Source organism: Harpia harpyja, chromosome 1 (assembly GCF_026419915.1).
Source record: "Harpia harpyja isolate bHarHar1 chromosome 1, bHarHar1 primary haplotype, whole genome shotgun sequence".
NCBI lineage: Eukaryota > Metazoa > Chordata > Aves > Accipitriformes > Accipitridae > Harpia > Harpia harpyja.
In genome coordinates this window covers 45,950,404-45,971,672 of record NC_068940.1, presented here as the reverse complement: position 1 = coordinate 45,971,672, position 21,269 = coordinate 45,950,404, and the positions used below count along the sequence as shown (strand labels likewise).

The following is a 21,269-nucleotide window of genomic DNA, read 5'->3' as shown; positions in this document are numbered from 1 at the left end:
TCCGGGCAAAGGGGACCGAGCCCTGTTTGTCGTGTGTGTGTGTTGTATTTCTTCACGTGCTCATGAAATAAAGCTTAATTCACAGAGTTCGTTGTCCTGTAAATTTGAACTTTTCTCTGCCATGCCGGTTTTTCTCTCGCTGCTTGCAGTCTGTCCCGTTCCTGCTGCAAAACAGGGAGCGAAAGCTTCAGTCGTTCCACCTATGTATGCCTGGGTTTCGTACTAGATGGGAACTCCTGCTCCAGGGGCTGAAGTTGGAGCTTTTCGTAGAAAGTTCCAGCTCTTCAGTTGGCTTCCCTGGGCGATGGACCTTTTCCACCGTCCCTGCGGTCCCACCCTTCTTGCCCCAGTGGCCCCAGACCCCGCCATCCGACCCTCTGGGCTTTCCTCGCGCTCCTTCTCTCCCAGACTGCACCGGGAGCGCTTTTTGCCCCCAGCGTTCTGCGGGGCCCTTAACGGTCTCTGAGCGGAACGCGCTGGAGCGAAGGGCTGCCGGGGCGGCCTCTCCCCCGCACCCTCAGCGAGCAGCGAGGAGAAGCGAGAAGGGAGAAGGGAAGCGCTGCCACAGAGCGGCCCCGAGCGAGCCCGGCTCTCCCGCCCGGCGCCCGGTCGCGCCCGGCGGGCAGGGTGAGCCGCTGCGCCCGCCTCTGGCAGGCGCCTGAGCGCGGTCCGCCGGGGCAGGCCGCGGAGCAGCCCCCGCCGCGGGGCCCGTCAGGCGGCGGAGCCCGGCTGGAGAGCGGGGGCATGGCGGCGCGGAGCCAGGCCTCCCTGCGGCGCCGGCTGCAGAGCTCGCAGGAGGCGCAGCACCGGCAAGCGGTGCTGGTGCGGAAGCTGCAGGCGAAGGTGAGGAGCGGGGGCGCCGGCCCGGCGGGGAGCTGCCCGGGGACGGGCCGCGGTGGCGGGGCCGGGGTGCCCGGGCCGCCCGCGCAGCGCTGAGAGGGGCCTCGGCGGCGGCGATGGCGACGTCGGGGGGCGAAGGCGCGGCCCCAGCGGGGCCCTCCCCGGGGCGTTCCCCGGCGCTGCCGCGGGCGGGACGGCGCCGAGCCCGCAGCTCGGGGGAGGCCCCGGGAGCCGCCCTCCTCCGCCCGGCCCGGCCCGGCCCGGCCCGGCCCGGCCCGGCCCGCTGGGCGCCTGGCCCTGCCGCTGTCACCCTGCCGAGCCTCTCGTGAGGGCTTGTCCGTACTGAAATAAAGATGCCCGGCTCGCAGGCGCCTTTGTTGGGCCACGTTAGCAGGGGGCTGTCCCAGAGGCAGGAGCCGAGCCGGCGGGGGTGGTTTGGGGCGGCCCCGGGCCGAGGCAGGCAGCTCTTAGGATGAGCAGGTAGCAGTACGTGTAAAAGAAACCCCGTCTCAGTTTCTTCAGTACGAGATAAAGTGAAGCTTGCCTGTATCGTAAGGACTTCTTGTTGGCGGCATCGGCAGCGCTGTGGAACGTGCTGTGCTTGGGCTGTAAAGACTTGGAGAAAAGCTAACGCAGGAGGAGCCGAGCCTGTTGCAAGCTGCATTCGCTCATCTTCATTCTATGTCTCCATCCAGGTACTGCAGTACCGGACTCGGTGTCGAGAGTTGGAGCAGCAGCTGGCAGCAGGAGGGGTGAGTGTGCAGGTTGCTAAGTAAAGACCGTGTAGGTAGCATTCGTTAACGCAGGCCAAAGCAAGCTCCCCAAAGCAATGGCAGAGGGAAGCAAGATTTTGCTGCCTGAGGGTTTAAAGCAGCGCTGTAAGTTTGCCGGTGAGTGTTTTGTGCAGTTGCCATTCTTAGAGGAGCCAGTGGTCCCAGAAATGCCAGTGCAGGAAACCCTGTGGAGGGGGATTTTAGTTTTGAGAAAGAGTGCTTTATTGCTGGCGTAGCATTTTGTCCTAGGGCTCAGGAGAGGGCCACACTGCCTGTTACGTTATATGGCCGTCTCTGAAAAAGAATGGGTTGAAACGTGGCATTTTGGAAGGCAAGAATGCTGGCGTTCAACATACGGCCACGTGCTTTTCTTTCTGCTTCACGGCTAAAGTAAACCTAGGAAGAACAGAGGGTAGGAGAGTAGGAGAGCATTCCCAGGCTTCAAGTCGAAGTGAGCAGTCACGGTTGTGAGCTAAGGAGACCTAGCTGCGAGAGTGCCACGGTGGGGGACTGAGGAGAGCTACTCGCGTTGAGCACCTCCCTTGCTCTCCATAGTCACGACACTGTTACGCCTGGAAGAAGCCACGAGCTCCTGAGCTACCCAAGCGAATGGAGCGGAAAGCGGTGGATGCTAGCAGCAGTGAAGGGAAGACAAGAATTTGACTAAACTTTTCCTTTCTTCTGAAGGGACCCCTTCCAGGCAGGTGGGAAGCCACAGAAGACCAGAGCCTGGAGAAAGCACTGCTTCAGGTGGAAGAGGAGCAGCAAAGGTACAGGGAAGAAGCGTTCCCTCGTACCTGGTATCCTGGATGCTCGTGGAAGTGAGGGAAAACCTGTCAGTGCTGCCTGGTCTCCCCAAGGGGAGCAGCTGGGCAAGCTGCTTTGAAAGGAGAAAGGTCCACAGTCTGTTTTCTGTGGTGCAGTAAGTGTTGTGTGCTGAATGTCTCTGTTTTGAGCGGGGGGTTATTCCGGGTGACTTCCAAAGGTCCCTTTCCAGCCTAGATTATTCTGTGGTTCAGTAGGTGAGCGGCTCAGCAGAGTGCTAGAGAAAGGTGATGCATCCAGTGATCAGACAGCACGAAGGGGAGGCAAGACGTGAACTGTGGGCATCATCAAAGTTGAAGGGGAAACCGCAATTGTAGGTGGAAGTAGAAGGCTTAAAGCAAGGAGAAGCAAATGAGTACGCCATCACAGAGAGATCTCAGTTAATCCTAGCAAGCACTTTTACTGCCTCTCAGTTTGACAACAAAGTCAGCGTTGAGGGAGTTGGGAAATGACGGGGGTGCTGCTTGTGGATAGCAGTTGTTCAGTGACCTCATTGCTGTTTCTCCCTTTCCAAGGTGTGAGAATCTGGCAGAAGTGAACGCTCTCCTGCAGGAGCACCTCGATGAAGCGAATGAGGTTAATTCAGCCCTTAAAGAAGATGTTGGAAAACTGACGGCGGATTGGATGAGGGCCCGGGAGGAGCTGGAATTGAAGGAGAGTGAGTGGCGCAGCGAACGTGAGGTAAGGATGGGCGACGGGAATGTCAGACGCGATGCCGGGGTGGAATGAGAACGGGTTTTATTTCTGGCCTGGAGAACTTGCTGTGTGAAAGTTGTGGCACTGTTGAGGATGTATTGGTGTTTACGAGCAGAAGACAGGGGTGTGAGATGGAGGAGTGTCAGCAAATTGTGGTGATGGAAGGTGCCCGCGTGCTGTGACCGTACTGCTCGTTCTCAAAGGCAAATGCTTGCTGTTGCTGGGCACTGTAGGGCAGTGACACATGAACGCTCGTCTGTTTTTTAATAGTTCCTAAATCTCTGTCTACAGCAGTGGAGGCCAAAGAGAGGTCTGTGTGTTTTCGGATTCAGGGTAGCCAACAGAAGAACAGGACAGGCCTCCCTTACCAATAGGCTGTTGTAAGCAAATCTGACACTGGTCTCGGAGGGGCTTGTTTTTGTCTTCCTCCACCGAGGCTGTTAGACACCTCTGCAGGGCGAGACGATGAATCGCGATCAGTTTGCTTTGTTGATACCCGCTCCTGCAGGGGAAGTGTGGATGTTCCCTTCTTTGCAGTCAGGTGGCAGGTCTACTGAGGATGCCTCTGTGGTGGCTCTTCAGTCCTTGATGCCCGCCCCCCCCCCGCCCCCGTTGGAATAGTTCTTAAAGGAGACCTGGTGATGACGGTTGTACCCTCTCCTATCTGAAAGGCTTGTACAGTGACAGCGAAGGCTGAATTGGCATTTCTTTTTGTCTTGGCCTGTTTAGCTTTATGACAGCTACCTAAGGGGTGAACGCAGCCGTCTACTCAGCCTGTGGCGTCAGGTGGTAACCTTCCGCTGTCATTTCCTGGAAATGAAGACTGCCACTGACCGGTGAGTAGAAGTGAAGGCTAGATCTCGTTGCAGAAAAAACATAGCTTCCCTTCCCAGCTGCTTTTTGAGCCTTGATGTTACCCTAGCTGCGGCTAAAGATACAATTTCTCCTTTGGCAGTCCGAAGCGATGGCATTAAGCATGCCTTAGGCTATATTCAGAAGCATTTTGTTTGCTGCTGGTTTTCAGATAAAGCTGAGGGGCTCAGGCTATAAGCAGTGCAGAGGCCCTGAACAGGTGAACTTGACTATGGTGATGTTTGGGCATATTAACACAGACACAGGCATATGTGGACGAGTTGGAAGAGACTCACCAAAGCTATGCATGCAGCATGCGGGGCGGTCCCCTTTTATAGAGTGATTAAAATTTGCCTTAAATCTCACTGGCTTTCCTTTCCCACTGCTCCTGATGGAAAGATCATTCATGAATATATATATATATATATATATTTATTTTTTCCTTCTCATTTCCAGCTTACGTTTATCCTGGTCAGTTTGCATCCGCTTATTCCTGTACCAACACTGTTGAGAGAAAGAATAGCTTCTCTACCCTGCTATTACATTTCTCCAATTGATTTTGCTTAGTTTGATCCCTCCCTTTTATGATTGTTTTCCTGTTCTTGGGCTCTCTGAGGTTCCTTTCTCACAGCTGCCTTCTGTGCAGAGAAAAATAGCGTAGCCTAACAGTAAATTCTTCTGGTGTCAGCATGCAATTTCAAACTCTGGGTTACCGTCAGCCGTTTACCTTATTTGGTGATAAGCTTTCCTTAATGCGTAGAGTATGCCTGACCCGCTAGTTAATTCCTGAAGCCTTCTGGCTGTTCCATACATTTCGTCTTATCTCTGAGGAGAAAAGAGATTCATTCCTCAACCATCAAATAGACCCATTGCCCAAGGATCAAGATGTGTCCTGATCCCAAAGTGTCAGATGAGTGATTCGTCCCCAACGAAGATGTCGTCTTTCCTGCCGGCTTTTCCTGTTGCGCAATTCCGTGCTTCGGAAGCGAGTCAGCTGATAAAGATGGTGGTGTGAATGTTACCTCCTTCTTGATTCTTCTTCAGAGATTTGTCAGAGCTGAAGGCAGAGCAAATGAGGCTTTCTGGATCTATACTTGTAAACTGCTCCCACCTAAACTGTGGCGTACGGCCCTGGGAATCCGTTACGCTGGGTAGACCTGTCCTCAAGGATCAGGCACAGCAGCAAGCGGAACAGGAAATAAGCCAGAAGACTTGGGCAGTGATGCACTTACAAGTCGAAGGGGACCCGGAGAAGAAGGAGCTTCAGGACAGGTAAATGTGTTTTAAACTTTGCTGTTAGCAGCGTTGTCTTCTGTGGGTGCTTGTTGGATTCATAGGGTGGGCTGTGTTCACGTTTAAAACGCACCCATACTGCACAGCCTTGTTCCTGTCCCTAGTCAAACTATTGCCTTCAACAGAACGGATAGAAGAAACCATCTGACAGACAGAAGCTCTTGTGAGTAAGGCAGGACTGGAAAAGAGATGGCATATTACAATGTTTTTGCTATTAACTGATTCTTGGTGAGAATTGGAGACCAGCGTAAAGAGAGCTGTGTCTCTTGTACAGCCCTTTTGCTACCCAGGGCTGTGCTAAAGGAGTTGGGAGGAATTTGCACAGGACCATCATATGCAATGTAGCCCCTCCGTACTGCCGTTTCCACGCTAGACTGAGTGCAGAAGGCCTTTGGGGCAAGGAGTGCCATTTTGCAACATCACACGTACTAACCTGAAGCATCCTGTGATCCTGTGATAATTAGTTTGGGAAATTCATGCACATCTCCCCAGATAGATTGCCAGCTCCTTCATCAGTTCGCTGCTGAAGGCAAAAGTAGTTGTGGGACTATTAATGTGGACTTTAGAAGTCTGTCTTACCCAAAGAAGAACTTTGGAAAGTCTTGTGTCCAACGTATGAAAGAGGAGAGAGAGAACTAGCAGGCGGGAAGCTGTTAGCTACCTGAAAGGCGGTTGTAGCGAGGTGGGTGTCGGTCTCTTTTCCCGAGTAACAAGTGATAGGACGAGAGGAAACGGCCTCAAGTTGTGCCAGGGGAGGTTTAGATTGGATCTTAGGAAAAATTTCTTCACCGAAAGGGTTGTCAAGCATTGGGACGGGCTGCCCAGGGAAGTGGTTGAGCCACCATCCCTGGAGGTGTTTCGAAGACCTGTGGAGTGTGGTGCTTAGGGACACGGTTTAGTGGTGGACTTGGCAGTGTTAGGTTTACGGTTGGACTCGATGATCTCAAAGGTCTTTTCCAACCTAAATGATTCTATGATTCTATACTCGTGGTTTTGGAAAGGACAATGTTTTTTACGTTAAAAACTTGTTTGTCTTTCCCCTTCTCATAGACCGAAGGACTTAGCTGCACTTGAAGGAGAACATTCATTATTACAGAGCGAGTTGGTGGTCGCAAGAGAGATGCTGGAGGAATCGCACCTTCAGAGGGATCTGCTGAAGCAAGAGAAACAGGAGCTTACCGTGGCACTGGAGAAGGTATGGTCACCTTATTCCGAGGCAGCACTTGTGGGAGAGGCAGCTGTGATAGCAAGACCACCACAGATGCTGTTTCTGGCAGTAGAAGACAGGGACAATGTTGTTGTCCTTCTTGGAAGACGGTGATCAGACCACAGAGGCTCTCTGGTGTAGTTAGTGCCCACGTGCTTGTTGGGAACGCTGAACTGGGAGTGTGTCAGAGACACGACAGGGGATCTGGAGTTGCTGCTTGAAGTCAGGGATTTTCCTGTCTTTGTTGTCATGTTGTTCTTTTGTCTCTTCAGGCAGAGCAGTCGGTAGCAGAGTTGACAGGGGCTCAGAATAAGCTGAGTGCTGAAATAGCCGATCTACACGTTGCAGCAGCGAACATGAGCAGTATCAATGAAGCTCTTGCCTTGGATAAAGTGCAGCTGAACAAACTTGTGTTGCAGGTGAGCAGAGTTGTCAAAGATCTTGCCAGGTGTTTGTCTCCAGCTGCTGCTGCTTCTCAGACTTCTTGCCTTCAGACAGTATGACTGTCTGAATATGGAAACGTTGCTCTTTTCTCTGTCCAAGCCAAAGCTCCTACAGAGTAAATCTTACTGTTATTTTATTTCCTCTGTGCTTCTGTGATTGTAGCTGGAGCAAGAGCTTGACGTTCTGTCAGGTAAAGTGGACGAGATGGAGAGAGCAAAGATCTCTGACCAGGAGAGGCTGAACTTGTGGGAGAGAACAAATGAGGCGCTGAGCGCAGAGAAAGCCCACCTGGAGCAGCTGCTGAAGGAAGCAGAGGAGCAACAGGAGGGGCTGCAGGTAGAGCTGAGGATGCTGGCAGAGGAGAAGGCAGAAACCCAAGAGAAACTCAATCAGGTGAGACCAAAAACCTGGTGCTTTCTGGGTGGGCTTTTGGCTGCTTGGCTCAGTGAAGCTGTATCTGTTGGATTCTGCAGTGGTTTTTGTCAAGGAGACACTTGGTAGCGCTGGAGGTCAGACGGCTTTGTTTACTTCCTTCCGGAAATGTGTTGATGGCTCGCAGAGCTGTTGTGCAATTCTCTGAGTTGTCCTCTGCTTCTACAGATTCCTTTAATCCACCTGCCTGTGTTGGCCTCTTTTTTGGCTTTTGATAAGCTGCAGAGAGGTGATTTGCCTTGCGTAATCCTTACCCTGTAAGCAAACAAGCAAGCTCCTCACCCATTTTCTGAGGCCAAAAACCCCCGGGGCTGCATGTTTCTATTTATGCTTTTTGTTGTGAAGTCTGCAACTTTCCAAGCTCCGCTTGTTGGGGCCTAGAGGGCGGGACAAAGCGGCAAGTCAGCGTCTGCTGTCTTGTACTGCTAAGAACGGGAATGACATCCTGAAATCGTTGGAACTGTATTTTACGACATACACGCAGCTTTGAATTGCTAGATCCTCTTTAGGCTTTGAGGGAGAAGATGAGAAAGAGGTGATCACAGGAGACTGTTTACTCTGGACTAACTGGTTTTGGTAGAGTGGAAAAAGAGCTTGGGAGAATTGTATCGCTGGAGGAGACTAGGGAGTTTGCCATCATTTCAGTGTCAGTTTCATAATGTACAATCTTAGGTCTTATGGGATAACTTTGAGAGGAGAATTGTTTGTTTCTGATGGTCTGTTCTCTGTTAGACAGCCTTAGTTTTGGAGTACGTGGTCTGTTTGGCAAATAGCCAGCAGAGGTATTATACTGCAGAGGAAAGCTATAAAATCACGGTTAGTCTTCAGGCTGGAATGCCAGCAAGGTCTATTGGACAACTTGTTTGTGTAAGACAAGTAAACAGTATTGTTGACATGAACTACTGTCCAAATAGAGTCTACCATCTCTTTGGCCACACCAGCCAGACTTCCGTAAATCACTAAATGACACTGCCCACCACAAGGGCTGTTTCCCTGCCAAGGATCACCTCATTGCATCCGACTGCTGTACACACTGAAGTAGGTGTGTGGTGGTGTTTTGCGACAAGGTGACGCTTTGATGTTGGTTTTTCTTCTTCTAGGAGGAGAAACCACGTGTATGTCCACTTTATTCGGCGAGCAAAGTTGCTTTTGCTCAAACTTTCCTGAAAATTTCCAGCACTGGAATAGATCCTGATAGAATTTTAGTTTGCAAGGTGGCAGTTGTGGAAGATGTGGTATTGTTGCGTGAAAACGTGTAGTCTGGGGTGTGTACGTTTGTCCTGAAGGGGCTGTCTGGTCCCAGGCAACCCAGTAGGACCTTACACATCGCTTTCGGGTTAACAGCCCTAGTGCCTTTTGGCAGCCCAGGGTGTTAGGGCGGTATAAAGCAGATGCTCTTAAACTTTCAGGCCAGAGTACCGGAGCTCTCTCTCCTCTAGCTGATTCAGAAGTGGCACTGGCTGGCTCTGCACAGAACTCCAGAGGAAGGACTCTAACTGTATTTTGTCCCGCTTTCAGGTTCACCGCCAGCAAGAGTCAGCTAGCAGTGGTCTGGAGCAGTTGCGGCAGGAGTCCTCTCGCCAAGGGCAGGCACTGGCCAACATATCCAAAGAGAAGGAATTGCTGGTGCACGAGAAGGCTGCCCTAGAGGTGCGACTGGCAGCCACGGAGCAGGAGAGACGAGGCCTTGCAGAGCAGCTGGCAGAGGCCAGGTAAAGGCAGGGGGGAGACCCTAGGCAGGAGATTATTTAATGTCTGTAATTATAGAGGTGATAATCATTACACGAGGATTCGTTGCATCCTGTAAGCTTTTCAGCCGTTTTCACCTTCCATGGACAGAAAACGGAAGAATCTCGAGCAAAAAAAAAACCAAAAACCCAAACCAGTACAGCATGGTTTGAAGGTTATTTTTCTGACAGCTAAAGCTAACAAAGCTCTCCTGAGCCTTGGGCTCATGTTTATGCCCCCTTGCACGTTCCTGTGTGAAGTCCAAAGCAAGCCAGCATAATTCCTCAGTATCTGGTACCTTGGCTCTGCATTGAGTAGTAATTAAACCATGCAGATGTTTACTGAAACCCAAAGCTTCTCTCTGGTTTTGGTTTCTTGTTCTGCGCGTTTGAACTTGGATCTTTCCTTATCAAGTAGTTTGACGTGGGATCTTCAGAATTCAAGGCTACTACGTACGGACATTGCGAGTAGGACGCTGCCGTTTAGGGTGAAGCTAGAGGCTCGTGCTGAAAATCTTGAGGGCCTACTGTTTCTAGTCTAACTCTTGTTACCTGTGGTGCAGGACCTAGAGTTGGTTACACCAGCAGCAGGGAAGCCTCTTTTGAATGGTCGCCAGTCTGCGGGAATTGTTGCCCATCATTGATGTCTGGGTCCAGTACTCCTTACCACGTGCTGTTTTGAGATAGACATCATGGAGGAGTTTATGCAGGGAAGGAACAAGATTTTGTCCTTCTGCTGGATCAGGTTTCTAAGATCCCACGTGACAAGTTCTGCTTTTAAAAAAAAACCAACCCCAAACTACCCAACGTATCGAGATGTTTGTCCTCCTCTCAGGTCTTTTTTAGAAGACTCCTGAACTTGCAGAGCTGTACAAATTAGAGACCGTTTGTCATGCTTCTTGACTTTTACGCCTTACCACTCCAGAGTATGTTGTTAGCAAGGCTGATAAACACCATTTTGACTCAGTCTGTTTCTTGAGAGCTGCTGCTGCTTCTGAGCTCCAGCTCCTCTTATTTGATCCAGCTGAATTATGTTCTGTCAATTATTGGGCTGTAGCAACTATTCTTGCCAGACGTTGTTCTCAAGAGCCTGTTGTTGTCGTCACAGTTTTGGATTCTTATCTTCTCTGTTGTGTTTTAGAGACTGACTTTGATTTATCCTTAAAATGGAGCATATTTACTTTGGACTGCCAGAGATAGGCGTAGTCAGAAATATGTGCTTGTTCTCCTTCTTGAAGAGACATCCTCCATCGTCCATCAAAGCAGTGAAATCCTACTGTTGTGGGTCTTATTGTTGTACCACTCGGGTGCCCCTTTACCCTGAAGGATGTTATCCTGGTTGCATGCCTGTACTAGTGAGGCAGTGCTGTGTATGGTAGGAACCTGGCACGCAGGACGCCGTGTTAGATCAGGGAGGCAACTTCAGCTTCTGGTTCCAGAATCCTGTGTGTCATACGCAGCAGTTGGTTGAAGTCTATGGATGTAACAATTTGCCTCCGCAGTACTACAACTTCCATTTTAAAGAGCGGCAAGTCATTTGGGCTACTGCCTACTTAGTTAGCAACGCTTAGAGAAAAGTAGCAAGTTTTTCTCTTGAACTTCCAAGAGTTTAAACTGAAGGCTACCTGTCTCTCCTTTCAGGTAGTCCTTGTTCAGATAAAATCTAGTTCAGATTTCTCACAGATGCTGCTTACAAGCATGAGATTTTACTATATCATCTGATGTATTGCTTTAGTCCCTTTGAAATATAGGGAGTCTGGAAGATCACCTCCCTGTACGTACACTACGAACGGCATCAAAAAGTCACGAGTCAGCCAGGGAGATACTCTTACTCTGTGCCCCTGCAGAGCAACCTGGAAGTGACGATGAGCAAAGGGCTGCGAGCAGAGGCTGGGCTTTTGCTTGCTGGCACAGACTTTGTGAGCACAGCTACCCGTGTGTCATAGATCAGACAATAGCAATTTAAGATTTGGCTATGGAGATCAAATTCGTCTGGGCTTTCTGTGTTACGCTAGGTCATAAGCAAAGCCTGGGCTTTCCCTCGGAGGGGCCTGCATTGCTCTTTTAAACGGCAGAAATATGCCTTCTGTATACCAGTTTCCATGCAACCCATTTTCCGTACTGAGGGGTAGGGATCTTGAACCAGTTCTCACTGGACTAACTCCCTGTGGGCGTCAGGAGCAAGAAACTCATTTCTCTCCGTATTGGCGTCTTGTAGGTCAGGGAAGGAGACCCTGGAATCCAGCCTGCTTGAGGCTCAGCAGCGCTTATGTCAGCTGGAGATCGCCAGGAGTCAGCTTGAAATCCAACTTCACACAGTCAGGCAGGCCAAGGAGGTGATACAAGGTGAGAGCCTCGTGTGCTTTGTTTCTGGTGATCCCCCTGCCTAGGGAGGATGGTATAAAAATAGCTCTCTGTCTGCAGTGCTTCTAAGGAGTGAAGGAGCTGGACACAGATCCCTCCTACACTGAAAAAATTCAAATGGCTGAAGGTTAGTGAAGTCAGAACCGCTGTTTGTGTAGGCCCTGAATCTTGCCATTTGTCACGTTTGCAGGGGAAGTGAAGTGCCTTCAATGTGAGCTGGAAGCAGAGAGATCTCTCCTGAAGCAGGAACGGGCAAACATGGCGCAACAGCTCTTGCGGACAGAAGAGCAGTATAACGATACCCTCAGACTTCGGGAAACTGATCACGAAGTGGAAATAAACAAGCTCCTGCAAGACCTGGTAGGAAACAATATGCTTCTGAATTCTTCAGGCAAGCTTTGTGGGCTGGCTTTAGAAGAATAATAGCCTGAGCGTGTGAGATGGCAGCAAGCGTCTGTCATAGGCCACACGTTGCTAGGCCAGGCAGCAGAGCCAACGGCTCGCACTTGAAAGCACGTGAAGACCTACAGGACTATGCCGGGACAGTAAATGCAAGCCACGGATTCCCTGTGGGCCTGAGACGAGTTGAGCAGAAGGTTGGGTGGTCCCCACCCAAAGCATGGCAGTAAAGGGGTAGGATCTTACCAGACTCCTGTCTACCATGAAGTAGACTCCTAACTTTCCTGCCAACTGCAGTCGTGGGAACTTTGTTCCTTTCTTTCTGTCCTTTCACGGTTGACAGAGGTGTTATCTTTGGGCTTAAAGCATACAGAACAGATGGAACAGCCCCTTGTTCCTGGTACTTGAGTTCGTGGCCCGTCTTGTGACTAGGGCATGGGGGTGCTGGTCTCTTTCTCACCCTGCAGTCCATCTGCATCTTTTCCTTGATGAGAATGGAGTTGAGCTTTGAAAATAGAGACTCTGAGACTAGAGAGAAATCCCGTAGGCGAGAGGTGCTAGGAAACAGGCAGCCGCCAGAGAGGGGAAGGTAACATCTCCTCTTCTTCCACCAGCTGACCCTCCTTTTAAGTTCCTTGATAGGACATGATTTATGGAGGGCACAAAGCCACTACTGTGCGCTGTTGAGGTGGGGGTTTGTGGGAGGGATGAAGCTTCCCATTTTTTTGAGAAGCTTGGCTGGGACTCCATCTTGAAGTCTTTTTCTCCCCTCATCAGGCAAGCGAGCGGGAAGGGCACCATTCAGAGCTACAGGAGATGCTGGAGCAGTGGGAAAAGGAGAAGGCGGAGACAGAAAGGGAGCACGAGAAGAAGCTGTTTGATATGAAGCAGAGAGTTGCTACCATGCAAGCTCAACAAGAGGAGGAACGGACGAGAGTGGAGAATGCCAAGCAAGAGGTAAAGACTGTGAAAGGAGAATTTGTGTGGTTTTTTTACTCTTCTGGGCTCCTTATTGGCAGTGCTTCTCTGGACACTGTCCGTCTGGGTAGAAGCGTCTCTTAGCTACCCCTTTGTAAAGAGGAGCGATGCCTTGGCAGCCATGAGACCTTTGTGCCGTGAGGGACAGGGCCTGCAAAGCGAGAGGCTACCACAGTGTAGGTTTAAGAAAGGCAGGAAGCGCGTTGCAGCCTGAAGAGAACATGAACACCGTAACTGTGTCTGTGATCTGACCGCTACTCCTTCAAGAGGGCACAGCGGGGTTCTAGAGGATGGTACCATGAAAACTCTACACAGCAGAGGTCCAAAAAAACCCCCAACGCCCAACCCCAAAAACGGGAAATCCCATGTTGGGGTTGTTCTGTCTTCCCTTCCTCCCTCCCTATCAGAGAGAACATCATCATGCCACTGCCTAAATCGTGGTTAGTCTGGACTTTAAATCCTGGCTGCGGTCCTGGCAGCTCCTCCCCAAAAGAACACGCTAGAGCTAGAAGAGGTTCGGAGAAGGGCAAAAAGGAAGACGGGACTGGCCGAGTAAGCTGGGAAAGACGCAACCGAAAGGGCGGCGCAGGAAAGGTCTTACAACATCCCGAGAGGCAGGGAGGGAGGGGGCAGCCCCTGACTGCCACTGAAGCAGGAGTTCAAATCTAGTACGAAAAGCAAACATACATAGGTGGAATTATTGAACCTCTTTGTCACTGTTTTGCAGCAGGAACGGGCCAGACTGCGAGCAGTTAAAGAAGAACTGGTACGGGAGATAAAACTTCTTCAGGAATCAGTCACAGGCTCCGAAACCCGAGCAAATGCAGCAACAGATAGGAATCGCTGCCTTGAACAAGAACTTCAAACTACATTGTCTATCTTAAAAATCAAAAATGAGGAAGTGGAAACGCAGCGGGAGAAAATCCAGATGCTCCAAAAAGAGGCAGCACAGGGAAAAGCTTTGCAGGAGAGTCTCACTCATATGACTGCCATCCTGTCAGAGAGGGAGGGAGAAATGAAGTTGTACCAGCAACAGATGAGAATGCTGGAAAACCAGAAAGAAACGCATGAAACTACTCTCAGTGAGGTTATCAAGGACATAACAGAGAAAAAACAGAAGGTTGAATCCCAGCAAGAACAGATACAGGAGCTGGAGAAGCAGCAAGAAATGCTGAGGACTGCTGTCAGCAAGATGAGCAAAGAGCTGGAGGAGAGAGACCGGGAGGTGGGATCCCAGCAAGAACAGATACGGGAGCTGGAGAAGCAGCGAGAAATGCAGAGGACTGCTGTCAGCAAGATGAGCAAAGAGCTGGAGGAGAGAGACCGGGAGATCCAATTCCAGGAAGGGAAAATAATGATTCTAGAACGACACGGTGCATCACAAGTGAGAAATCTGCAGGTGGATCTTGATCATATGAAAGGGAACTTGAAGGAGAAGAACTTGGAGCTTCTGTCTCTGACTCAGCAGATCCAAGCACTGGAAATGGAGAGAGAACAGGTGAAATCTCTGCACGCGAGCCTTGGAGACCTGAGGGCAGTTCTTAAGGACAGAGAGCGCGAGTGTGATTCTCAAAGGGATCAGTTAAGACTCTTGCAGCAGTACAAGGAACAGCAAGAGGGCTACCTGCAGGAGCTTCGTGGGACACTAGAAAAGATGACCCTCTCTTTATCTGAAAAGGATCAAGAGCTTGAGTCGCAACAAAAGCAAATCCGGGAAGCTGAAGAAGTCATGGAAATGCAGTTAAGGACTGTCCGTGACCAACTGGAGCAGACCTTAGGAACCTTAAAAGAAAAGGACAGACTCCTAGACATCCAAAAGCAACAAGCAAGGAGCTCTGCGGAAAAAACAGAAGAACAGATGAATGTCTTGCACAGAGACTTAGAATACACAACAGCAATACTGAAAGAAAAGGATTTAATGATTGAATCTCAGAAGGAACTGATTGAGACCTTCCAAAAACAAGAGCAAGACTCTGAACAGCAGAAGGAAATTCTGCAGCAGCTTCAAGTGGCACTAAAGGAAAAAGAACAAGAAATGTTATCCCTTAGAAAGCAATGTGAGGCGTGGAAGGAAAAGGAGGAAAAGCGTGAAGCTGAGCAAACAAATCTCCAAGCAACAAAACTGACTCTGAAAGAAAGAGAGGAAAAGATAGAGGTTCTGGAGGAGGCTATCTCTAAGCTTCAACAGCAAAAGGAGGAGGCAGCGATGCAGACCAAAGCTATACTGCAAAAACTAGAATACGCTGAATCTTCTCTAGAAGCGAGAGATCAAGAGATAGTGTCTTTGCAAGAGCACGTCCAGGAGCTTCGAGAGCAGAAGGAGTTAGAAGGCAAGCAGGCCAAGAGTCTAGAGCAGGATCTAGACAAAATGAGCCAAATCTTGAAGGAGAACCATTTGGAGTTCCTCAGGCAGACGGAGCAAATGAACATGTTCCGGCTTCGTGAAGAAAGCACGAAAGTAGCGCTAACATCATGCCAGCAGCAAGTGGATCTGCTTGAGCACGCGGTGAGGAAGAGAGAAGAAGACAATGAAACTCTCATGCAAAAACTCCAGCGCCAAGAAGAAGAACTGAAGACCTTGCAGAATCTCCAGCTTAGGCTAACCAAGAAGAATGAAGAGGTTAGGCATCGCAGAGAGCAAGAGAAGCTCCTGGAAGAAGCCTTGCACGAGACGGAACGAGAGACCAAGGCCGAAGGTGAACTAGAAGAGTTAGAAGAGGAAGTAAGAGCTCTTCGGGAAGATCTCCAGCATGTTCAGCCGACTCTGACAAAGAAGGACGAAGAGATCAAGAACCACAGAGACAGAGTCGGGTACTTAGAGAAGACTCTGGCGGAGAGAGAACAAGAGCTTAGGAGGCAGAGTGAACTCTTGAAGCAATTAACATCAGCTTTGCGATGGAAGGATGGCGGGGAGACCCTACAGAGACGAATCCAGAAACTCCAGAAATGGGAGGAAGAGGAAGCAGAGAAGAGGCGAGTTCTCCAGGAGAGAGACCGTTCCTTGCAAAGACAGAAGGAGCTAACCCAACAACTGGCGGATGAGCGGAAAGCCAAGGGGGAAGAATTGGAGCGCGCGATTGCTATTTTGAAGCAGACCGAGAGCAGAGAAGTCAAATGGAGAGAGAAGGCACAAGCACTGACTCTTGCCCTTACCAAGAGTGAAATGGCCAACGGGACTCTGAGGGAAGAAATAGCCATCCTGCAGAGTACGGTTTCGGAGAGGGACACGGACCGGTTTCATCATCAGGTAGGCAGTGTGACTGATCATCAGTCAACTAAAGTGTCAATAAAGGATTCTAATGACGATGCCCGTAAAGATAGGGGAATATATAGTCCCATAAATACATGACCTGCTCGGCCAAAGAAACTGTGGTTGTAGCCAGCAGGCTTGCCTGTCTGCGTAGCTCAAGGCATTCACCTGCTGAAATGTTTTCTGTCAGCCCCCGAACTACTGAAAGAACTACAGAGCTTGCCGTTAGAATTAAATGAAGTCCAAAAGTTGGGGGTGGATACTTGGTTCTCTCCTAGGTAGGCAAGCTTAGCCAACGTGTCGTGGTTGGGGTTTGGCATGGAAAGGAAGGGGCACAGTTGACCAAACTAAGGTACTAACCTCAGTAGAATTTTGTAACGATGGTTGCACAGCAGCTACGCTGACAGTGCTTAGAGGATGCTTTCAGAGATGTAGATTTCTGAGGTACAGCTTTTCCAGTGTATTAAAAATAATGGCATTCGTACCGTTGCCTGATGAGGTGAAAGGCTTCATTGCGCATTCAGGATGTACTTGTGCTGCAGTCCAAAAGGCCGGAAGGCAAATCTGTGTGGATTTCCCCACGGCGATCGGGAGGAGGGCCCCTAGGAAGAGAGTGTGTTGTTTTGGCCCGTCAACCAGGAGGAGCAGAAGGGACTTGGCACTGTCCATTCCCGAGTCCGGTCACTCTCCCCGACTTGTCGATTCTGTCCCTCCTAACCTTTATGTGGCACCGGCTCACATAATCTCCTCTCTGTATACCCAGCAGGCTATTGCAGAAGGGGAGCAGCTATCATGGCTCTCGGAGAAGAGACTCCTGTCACAGCAGCTGGAATGTCTGCAGCGAGCAGTTGCAAGGCTGGAACTGGAGAAGGCAGAGCTGAAGCAACTCAATGCTGAGCTCAGGAGGACTCTCGAGCAGGTAAAACAGGCTTTCGCTGCCTCTGCAAAGCCTCACGGTCCGCTGGATCACACCACATTTCCACAGACAGCACTCTGGAGTCCTCTGCTTGTTTCCTTCCCTCTCCCACTTCCCCCTGTGGACACACGCTTTTGTATTTTCTCTCTCTTCTGGCACCCCGTTGCCTTCACAAATGCGCATTCACTCCGGTCCCACCCTTCTTGCCCCAGTGTCCCCATACAGGCACATTTGACGCTCTTGTGTCAGGAACTGTTTCCTCTTGCTCTTTCTCTTCCATAGCCTCCTTCGAGTGCTTTTTGCCCGCAGCATTCTCTGGTGCAATTAACAGCCTCTGAGCAGAAATCTCCTTGCCATGATGTCCAGAGCTCCTTTTGCTCCTTGTTTGGTGGCAGGTTTCTGTGACCCTTTCTCCTATCACCAACGTGCAGGTGGAACGTGAACGGAGGAGACTGAAGAGATATCACAGTGGTCGGTCGCTGCCAGATGCGTGCGGATTTTCGCTCTCTGACCAGCACAAGATGGCTGCTTCTAGACAGGTGAGAACAGAATCTTGCTTGGTGGGAGGAGGGTCTGCCCATACAGAGGAACAGTGGCAAATCCCAGTGGCAGCAGCCCCCCAGTATAGACCTAAGAGAAGTGGAACGTAGACCATGGCCCTGGCCAAACTGGAGACCAAAAGGAAATCCTTGCATTTTCTTCACAGGAGGAGTCTCACGCTCGCTGCAGTCGTCGATTAGCTGAGTTGCAGAACCAGGTGAGGAGTAGGAAAGCTCTCGTCAAAAGCTGCCGTGGCTGTACTGAGGGGCACAGCTTTGCACGATGCTACAGCCCGAGTTTTGTTTGGTTGTCAGGCAGTGAGTACACCAGGCAGTGGAAATACCCAGTCAGTCGGACACATCTGTTGGCCATGGCCAAACAACATCATGCACCTAGGTCTAGTCTCTGGCTTGCCTAGAGGTCAGGCGTGGTGGGAGAGGGATTGGAGGAAATTCAGAGCACTGGCACTCGCCTGAATATAGAGAAGATTCTAAGGATGTTCCCCTTGAGTCTTACTCATCTTGTTGACTGCTTCCATTTTCCCTTGACTCCGCTAACAGTAGAGCTTGCACTCTATCAGAGCTCCAGGGATCTGAGGCAGCGCCAGAGCTTACAGCCTTCAGGCAACCGTTAGTCTCCTATTGCTATGCCGTGCTAATCACGATCCCAGTATCGGACCGAGTCGGAGACCTAAGCACAGTGTGGACGCTTGTTTTATCAGTGTAAGAATGTACATCCCAGCTCCTGAACCCTATTGCATGCCTTGACAGCGGCACTGGCAGCAGCAGCAGTCGCCAGACTCCTCTTCCACGTGCTTTTATGGCTCTGGTACGCCCTGGTCTCCCTGAGGAGGTGAATCTTCGCAGGTGTTCAGGGCAAAATGCCTGTAAGATTTACGCGAGTAAAGTACACGGTGCTCAGCTCTGGCAAGTGAGCCGAGCATACCGCTGAAGCCATCAAGTTACACCTTAAGGGTGTTTTCGCCAGGAAGCCTTGGCGCCTGAAGTTCTGTTGCTACAGATAACGGATTGAAGCCCCTTCCCCCTGTGACTGTTGTGTCTGCCTGCACTGTGGACCTACTCCAGCAGTTCAGCAGGAAAACGAAGGTGCTCAGCTCAAAGAATCATCCTCAGCTGGCTAGTTGGGGCACTCCTCTGGGTCTGGGAAACAGCGGAACTGGCACTTGATCTCCCCCTTCCTGGGAGATGCTCTTAGCAGCAGATGGCCACTTCTCCCACGCATACCTCTGGGTTACCTACCAAAGCGTGGGAGGCTTCCAAGCCCAGTTGCACAAAGGTGCCCTTATTATTTCAGAGAGAAGGTCAGAGCTGTCCCTCTCTTCAGGGGTGGTGTTCCCTAGCCTATGCGTATCGTTTGCTGTGAAGTCCCTCTGACGTCTTGCTTTCCGCGCGCATGCGCGCGCGCGCTACCGGCTTCTGATTCAGCGCCTCGCATTCCCCTTCTGGAGCTGGCTGCCCGAGTTTCCCACCTAGTCTGCTCTAGATGCTTAGCAGATCAGGGTCCCTCTTTTTATCTGCTTTGGCTTTACGTTGGCAGACCTTGGTATTGTAATTCAAACGGAGCAGGTTCCATAAGCCATAAAACTCCTTTAGGAATTGCTTCTGTTATTTGAGTTCCTTTGCCAAGAAAGAATATTTTCGTACTCCTAGCTCGAGGTTGGGGATGGCATTCCCATGTGGAACAGAGCCCTTGGCAAAGCACATGTCACTTTGCAAACAGAGGAGAACCTCCAGCCTGAGCTGTTCTCCCCGAAACAGCAAAGCACCGAGCGCTGCTCCCAGTGCTGGCATCTCCTCCGCTCCAAAGCAGGCAGAGGGCAACACGCCCGAGCTGCTGTGGCTGCGCTGCCCTGCCAACCTGACAGGAGGTGAGAGCAGCTGGGTCTCTCCCACCAAAAAGCCCAGCAGGCACAACCCGCTGTTGCCAGGAAATAATGAGAGTTTGAGGATTTTGAAGGCCTCAGCAGTCCTTTAAGGCTCATTTGCCTCCTGGGCTTTGTTCATCAGATTATGCTCTGCTCATTTGTGAAATGCTCTGAAGTTAGGAAGAGTGAGAGTTTTCTCCCATTTCATGTGCTAGCTGTCAGGGTTGTAAACTAGATCATAACAGAACGGTTCTTCACTACCTTGTGTATGCAGCAGTCCTCCTGCTGAGGAGAAAGCATGTGGAACTAAGGTGGCAGTAGGCCAAATCTCTCCTTTGAAAAAAAGGGTTGGGTTACGAAATGCTGTAGAAACCTCCCTCTTTAATAGGCATGTAATGTCTCGGTGTTGTACCTGTGAATGGTATGCCAGAAAGAAACTCGGAATTGTCGGTAATCTGAGCTCAGTTCAGGGTGGCTCTGGGAACCTGTTAGTTCCCATTCCACAAGGACAACGTGTTTGTCAGGGCTGGAGTTGGAGGGTGCGTCTTCCCCGACAGCCGGATCTGTGGAGCTACGGATGGTCCTAAGAGCGTGGGCTTGTCTGAGCTCGGCCTTTTGCCTCTTTCAGGTGTCCCTTCTGCAGACGCAGCTGGCACAAGAACGAAAATACAAGCAGGACTATATTGAGTGCTGTGCCAAGACCAGCCAGGAGCTGTCAGACCTTCACCAAGAGCTGTCTCGCTCCTTAGCAGCTGTGGTCAGGGAGCCCAAAGCTGCTGTTCTGGAAGCAGAGACTCGGAAGCTGGGTCAGCCTCTCTGAACCTTCTTTTCCTGTAGAGGAGCAGCTGCAGCATCACGGCGTTCCGGTCTTGTGCCCTTCCCGGAAATGTATTATGTTTTGCTGTGGGGAATGGGGGTACATCTGTTCTGTTTGCGTCCGGAAGCATTTCCTAGCGACAGCGATTTTAAAATTTTTTTTTTTTAATAAAAGAGATTTTGCGGGACTGCACTTTTTCAACGGGGGTACATTTGTTCTGTTGATGTTTGCAAGCATTGCCTAGTGCCAGCGCTGTCTAGAATTTTTTTTTAATAAAAGAGATTTTGCAGGACTGCACTTTTTTAGTAGGAAAAAGCAAGGGCTAGGCAAGTATGTGGCTTAGGAAAAGCTTACCCTCTTTTTTTCACTTGCACAAGTAAGCTATTCCGAGCTGCTGTACGATTTAACCTCTTGAGTTCGTAGCCCTTCCCTGTGACGAGAGAGGGAAACACGGAGGTGGTTACCAAAATGAAGGGGTGAAGGGTACAGGCCAGGGATGGGAGGTGGGGCAAGAGAGCGGCGGTTTTTTCCTCCCTTTCCTCCCTTTTTCCTTCCGTGCTTCGGCACAATAAGCGCTGGTACTCTCCCGAGGTGATTTGCTTTCAGCTTTGTTGCTGCGACAGCCAGCCTGAGGGACAGCTCGGTTGTTCTCCGAAGGGCGGGGGTAACAAACGCCAGCCCTTTCAAAGCTGGAGGCAGGGGATGGGATGGGCAGGAGGTCAAACCGAGTGAAAACTGCTCTCTGCCAGCAGCTCCGCCTTGGTCTCAAGCCCTTCCCGGCTAACCGATCTCGGCACAGTCAGCGTCTCTCGGGTGTCCTTGAGAGGCCCGGGGGCCGTTGGCAGGGAGGGTCAGAAGAGGGCGAGGCGGCAGCGAGGACCTGCCCGCCCCGGAGGAGCCCGGGAGCCCCAGCCCCTCCCCGCCCGCCCCCTCGGCCGGCTTCGGGCCGCGCTGCCCGGCGGGGCGGTGCCGGGGCGGCGCCGGAAGGCGGGTTTGGTTCCGGGCCGCGCGGCGCCACGGACTCGCTGTGG

At 50.9% G+C, this 21,269-nt stretch overlaps 1 protein-coding gene across 5 annotated transcripts; it reads left to right on the top strand.

Moving 5' to 3' along the window:
• Nucleotides 1–619: 619 nt before the first annotated feature.
• On the top strand, nt 620–20,439 carry LOC128143407 (centrosome-associated protein CEP250-like). 5 transcript variants are annotated; one of them, XM_052790606.1, is made up of 18 exons: nt 620–843; nt 1,536–1,592; nt 2,301–2,383; nt 2,954–3,119; nt 3,864–3,970; nt 5,031–5,258; nt 6,330–6,474; nt 6,759–6,905; nt 7,093–7,323; nt 8,881–9,074; nt 11,308–11,435; nt 11,644–11,813; nt 12,630–12,809; nt 13,561–16,077; nt 16,844–16,999; nt 17,428–17,535; nt 17,703–17,753; nt 20,050–20,439. In XM_052790606.1, exons 1-18 carry the CDS (start codon nt 745–747, stop codon nt 20,239–20,241), a joined length of 4,959 nt encoding a protein of 1,652 aa, XP_052646566.1. In that variant the 5' UTR covers nt 620–744; the 3' UTR covers nt 20,242–20,439. The 5 variants fall into 5 exon arrangements, with proteins under 5 accessions (XP_052646566.1, XP_052646570.1, XP_052646557.1 ...); XM_052790610.1 differs by having other exon boundaries at nt 13,558–16,077; nt 16,847–16,999; XM_052790597.1 differs by having other exon boundaries at nt 13,558–16,077.
• The last annotated feature ends 830 nt before the right edge of the window (nt 20,440–21,269 follow it).

Bases quoted from the DNA above. Each gene is read 5' to 3' on its own strand.
- LOC128143407 (XM_052790597.1), top strand. From the start codon at position 745: ATGGCGGCGCGGAGCCAGGCCTCCCTGCGGCGCCGGCTGCAGAGCTCG. The intron at 1,593-2,300 runs GTGAGTGTGCAG...TTTCTTCTGAAG, and splicing joins AGCAGCTGGCAGCAGGAGGG to GGACCCCTTCCAGGCAGGTG. The intron at 17,754-20,049 runs GTGAGGAGTAGG...TGCCTCTTTCAG, and splicing joins TAGCTGAGTTGCAGAACCAG to GTGTCCCTTCTGCAGACGCA.